Raw genomic sequence first — 5706 nt, 5'->3', positions numbered from 1 at the left:
GAACAGTGTATGTGAGCAAACTAAAGACATTTCGGGCACTCTGGAGAGGAAAGAACTTCAGCAAATTGAACAAGAGAGGGAGCATCAAGGCAGCCTATCTGCTCTTAAAGAGAATGATGTACACGAACAAGATTCATGGAACAGGACAGAAGGAAAGGTGGACAAAGCAGACAAAGCAAGACCGAAAACGGGACAAGCCAAAAAAGTTGATTTGTCAGGTGTATGGAGCAAGAAAGAAAGGAGGAAGATAGAGGAAAAGAAAATAAAGAAAGATCCAAGGAGAACAAAAGGTTTTTACCTTAAAAAAGCTCTGAACTGGGACATAAAAAAGCCAAAAAAGTCACTGAATACAAAGATCAGCGGCATAGGAGCGAGAATGAAGAAAATCGATGCAGAAAAGAACTACAATTTAATGCCAACTTAGAGAAATTAAAGGCGCAAGGTTAATTCATTATATTGACTCCCACAGGATTTAACCAGGAAAAATAGTGACCTAGGAATTGATAAACAGAGAAACTAGATATAAATACATGAACTGTAGATGATTCAGCTTTTCTTAAACATATGTTGGTGGTAGTGATGCTGGTGATACAGTCATAGCTGTAAATTAGTTGGGGACTTTAATGAACTGCAGGGCTCCAATAGGAATAGAAATATATATTTGTTCCGAATTAAGAGGCCAGAAATTAAATAAGGATCAGAAAGATTTAATTTGTTATTAATGAAACAGAGATTAGGTACAAAATATATAATTAATTAAGTGGTGTAGAAGTAAAACTATTAAACTGACAGGGGTTAGAGGGTGGAGGGTTTCATGTTTTGTTGTATGTTTATGCGTATGTTTGTTTTATTTATGTGTTAAAAAATTCAATAAAAAATTATCAAAAAAAAACAAAAAACTTCGGCTCCCAAACTCAATCCCGTGGTGATCTCCGGCTTTTTGACATAGACTCCGATGGTGTCCTCTTCAGCAGCGCCTCCGCAGAAGTCTAAGCTCTGATCTTTGACTTTGCCGCCGACCTTATCTTCCCCAGCGGACCACATTCCACCTGGTCAACACACTAAGTCACCGCTGCGGAACTCTTCCACCTCTCACCATGGCTCTCTCTGGACTACAGCCCATCGATCTACATCTCATGACTCCCAACTGCCTATCCCGGATCAGGATCAGCTCTGTAACCACTAGACCTCCCACCCATTGTTGTGCAGAGGTTATAGAATTGGCATGGCCTACTGGATGGAATGTTGGACTGATCATCTCGATCCCGTTATGATCGCAGGGGATATGACTACCGCAGATCGCTCTCCTGATCACAGTCTCAATCCGACTGCTTCTACAGTGGAAGCTCTGTAGGTGACTGTAATGATTCCTTGTTTTATATGTGTGTGTGTGTCTCTTTAAAAGTTTGGTTGCATGGCTGAGATATATTAGAGTGGTTGAAGAGACAAGAGTGGTGTGATTGGTGATTGACAGAGGGGGGAGAGGTTTTGGAAGTGGTTTTGAGTGGATGAATATGTCTGTCAAGAGTGACAGTTACCGTAGATTGTATCCCACACGTTCTTACTCCTGGTCCTCCACTCCATTCGAGACCACTATATGTCCTTACAAGACGTTGATCTCCAGCGTCGCTGGCCAATCTTGGCTCATGCTCGATGCTCATGCTCTGTCACCTCGGTCCATTTTCTGGAGCCTGACCAACCTCCAGATGCGTTGATATCAGCAGATGCCCCGAAGCGTTCTCCATCAGAACCTTGGTACCATCTGCCCACTGATACCCAGACAACCATGGATGTGTCTCAACATATCCGATCACCATCTCCGGACTCGGTGTCTGACCACTTCGTTTCGGGTGATCTGGACCCTAACATGATTCTTGTTGAGGAAGACAGTCACCGTTCTGGTTCCCTTTCACCAACTGCAGGGCCTAAGGCTTATTTGGAGCTTGTCACTAGGATGGCCACAGCACTCCAAGTGCAGGGTTCTATCGATACCCCCGAGGTGTTGTCGTCCATAAGCTGGTCGAGGCAGATTTGCCACCATTGACAATTCTACCTTTGCTGCCAATGCACCTTCCGGTGCTCAAAGAGCCATGGGATTGTCCCACTTCCATACCTCTGATATCGAAGAGATATGACGCCATTTATAAAATCCAGGAGTCCTCAGGGAAATTCCTTTTCAATCATCCTTCACCAAATCCCATGATAATTCATTCTTCCTCAAAATCTAAACAGCTGAGACAATCCGTTCCTCCTGATCGTGAGGGTAGTAAGATTGATTCCATTGCGAGGAAAATCTACTTTGTAGCTGCCATGAACATTAGGATTGATACTTACCTGTCCTACCTTTCCGCTTACACTTTCAATGTGGCTACAGCTGTTCGTCCAGTTCTCAATTCCATCCCAGATGAGTATAGGCCCACTCTATCTGCTGCTTTTTCGGAGATTTGCTTGATTTTGAAACCACAAATCAACTTGGTATGGCACGCTGTTACTTGTTCCTCCAAGGTCCTTACATCTTCCATTGTTCTTCAGTGCAATGCTTGGCTTAGAAATACATTTCTTCAAACTGATGTCAAGGTTAAGATCGAAGACTTGCCCTTTGATGGCAATGGTCTCTTTCACTCCACCATGGACGAGACCCTGAAGGCTGTTGATGATAGTAGAAAGAACGCTAGGAATTTAGGAATCTCTACTTCCATGCTCCGCTCTCAATACTGACAATGGAAACCCTACTATAATAAACATCAGCCTTCTCCTGCTGCTGCCACACAATGGAGGCGACAATCCTATGATTCTTGTCCACCTCAAAAGCCAAGGCTCCAAGCGCCCAAGAAATCACAACAACCCAAGCAGTCCATTTGACCACCTGGATCACCTGCCACTGCCGCTTTCTTTCACCCCCCCCCCCCGGTCATCTTTCCCTTCCTTCCATCTTGGGAAGACATTACAACTGATACCTGGGTCCTTACCATCGTATGGGTCGGGTATGCCATAGAGTTCATTTCGCCTCCAACCCTTTCTCACTTTGTCATCACACCCCCGGATCCATCGCTTTGATAGGGGGTGCTTACACTTCTTGACAAGGGGTCCATCGAGACCGTGCCGGAGGCGCAACAGACTCTGGGCTTCTACTTCAGTTACTTCGTGGTTCCCAAACGGGATGGCGGATTGCGGGCCATCATGGACCTTAGTGATCTCAACCATTTTGTTCATTGCAAAAAGTTTCGAATGATCACCTTGTAATCGATCCTTCCCCTCCTCCCAAGGTCTGGATGGCTAGCATTGATAGATCTCCAAGATGCCTACTTACATGTCACCATCCGACCTCAAAATCGCAATTTTCTCTGCTTTGCTATCAGAAACGCTCACTACCAGTACAGGGTCCTTCCCTTTGGCTTCTGTATGGCCCCCAGGGTTTTTACGAAAATGATGGCTGTCGTCGTGGCAGAATTTGCATCACAGAGGGATCGTCCTTTATCCGTATAACAATGACTGGCTTCTTGTAGCATCAATGGAGTCTCAACTTCAACAGGATGTTCAGGCTACACTATCTCATCTACGCTCCTTGGGGCTGTGCATCAATTCAATTAAGTCTGCCCTCCAACCTGTTCAGGTCTTACAATTCCTCAGAGCCTGTGTCGACACCACAATTGAGACAGCCCTCCTCCCGGAATCCAGGGCCCAAGACATACTGTCTCCACCTTTCAGCACTGCCCTCAACAATTGGCTCGCTCAATTATGAGACTCCTCAGCCACTTTGCTTCAATAGTGTTTGTGGTCCCTCAGACCAGACTGCGGATGCGCCCGCTTCAACTCTGGTTCCTCCACAACTTCGATTCTCAGAAAAGTCACTGGAGCATGATGTTTGCCATTCCACCTCTGGTGCTCAGCAGCCTGACCTGATGGTCGCTCCCGCAGCATCTCCTCGCTGGCATGCCATTTTGACATCCATCTCCAGAGATCTGCCTATCGACAGACCTTTGGGGTTGGGGAGCCCAATGTGGGACTCTGTCTGCCAGAGGAACTTGGACTCCTCGAGAGAGGACTCTCCATATCAACGCTCTGGAGCTTCATGCTGTTCATCTCGCCCTGATCTCGTTCCTTCCTTTTCTGACGGGCAAAGTTGTCCAGATTGTCTCTGACAACATGGCCACTGTTTTTTACATCAACAAACAGGGGGCACTGCCTCAGTTCATCTGCATCGTGTGGCTCTGCACTTCTGGAAGTGGTGTCTTCGACATTCGAACTCCATATTGACTATTCACATCCCAGGTGTTCAGAATATCAATGCCAATCGTCTGAGTCGCACTGCGCCCCACGACAATGAGTGGTATCTGCACCCTCGTTATCTTCACCTGGTCTTCTTCAACTTCAGTCGCCCAACCATAGATGGCTTTGTGACTTCGGAGAATGCTCGATGTCCTCTCTTTTTTGCACGAGGCCCTGCATCCGCCTGGTCCCTCGGGCAATGTTCCCTCTAAGCTGTGGAGTCTTGTGAGCAAAAATTCTACTTTGTGAGCTACTGGCATTAAAGCTTTGAGCAAGCGGTTTGGCTATTGCATCAATTACTTTGTGCTGGAGCCATCCTTCCTGAGCTAAGACAAAAAATTGTGAGCTGGAAGCTAAAAAACTGTGAGCTAGCTCACTCTAAGTCAGCTTAGAGGGAACACTGCCCTCGGGGATGCCTTCCTCCAGAGATGGACCAGGACCCTATTTTACTTCTTCCCTCCGCTTCCTCTCATCTCCAGAGTTATTCAAAAGATTATGGTGGATGCCACCTCATGCATCCTCATCACACCTTGGTGGCTGCGTCAACTGTGGTTTCCTCACCTCCTGTGACTGTTGAGGGGCCTTCGTCTCTGTTAAGTATGCCACTTAACTCAGAGGAACAGTTCAACAAGTGATTTCAGCTTTATTCAGTGATAACAGCATGAAGGCTCAGCCTCGTAGGTGCTAGACCAGCTAGACAACTTCCATAGGCAAAACAGCAACTTATATACAATTCTGGCTGACATAGCCACACCTACAATGTTTCACAATAACCAATCACATTAGGTATGTTACAACCAATCACAAGCGATACATAACGTCCAATCAAAACCATTCCCTCCAGAATACACACCATTGGTCAGTAACTACAATCCGCATAACTACTACCAAGACATAACAACTCCTCCCCCCTTAGATAGCATCACACTGATAGTCTGAGAGATAAGGAGGGGCCCCGGGTTCTTTGTGATCTGCGAAGTGTGGGGGCTTCGTCAGGTATGGGGACTGGGCCAGGGCCAGCATCTGGCATTGCAGGGTTACCTGGCTCGATAGGGCCGGAGAGTGCAGGGGTCTGTCCTGACTCAGAACCATCAGCACTCACCACTTCCAGAGGCAAGTGGGAGTTGAGCCCAAGGTCTGCGGCAGGCCATCGTTGTCGGAGCTGGTCAATATGTCGGCGAACCCTGCGGTCATCAGGCAGTCGGACCACGTACATTCGGGAGCCCAGCCGGTCAGTGACTTCTGCTGGAAGCCATCTGTGGCCTTCGGTGTAGTTCCTTTGAACCCAAGGTCTGTGGCAGGCCATCGTTGTCGGAACTGGTCAATATGTCGGCGAACCCTGCGGTCATCAGGCAGTCAGACCACGTACATTCGGGAGCCCAGCCGGTCAGTGACTTCTGCTGGAAGCCACCTGTGGCCTTCGGCGTAGTTCCTGCT

The 5706-nt window shown here is 47.2% G+C and overlaps 1 protein-coding gene across 1 annotated transcript in view; it reads left to right on the top strand.

Moving 5' to 3' along the window:
- Window positions 1–3903, top strand: part of LOC107121129 (inactive heparanase-2-like) — a 47545-nt gene extending 43642 nt beyond the window's left edge. The window contains exon 4 of the mRNA XM_015423993.1: window positions 3770–3903. Coding sequence (XP_015279479.1) covers window positions 3770–3903 — 134 coding nt within the window. The remainder of the gene's footprint in view (window positions 1–3769) is intronic.
- Window positions 3904–5706: the final 1803 nt, after the last annotated feature.

This window comes from Gekko japonicus, unplaced genomic scaffold (assembly GCF_001447785.1).
Source record: "Gekko japonicus isolate JY-2015 unplaced genomic scaffold, Gekko_japonicus_V1.1 scaffold442, whole genome shotgun sequence".
Taxonomy (NCBI): Eukaryota; Metazoa; Chordata; class Lepidosauria; order Squamata; family Gekkonidae; genus Gekko; species Gekko japonicus.
The sequence above is the reverse complement of the archived record's forward strand: the minus strand, read 5'-3'. Positions and strand labels throughout refer to the sequence as shown.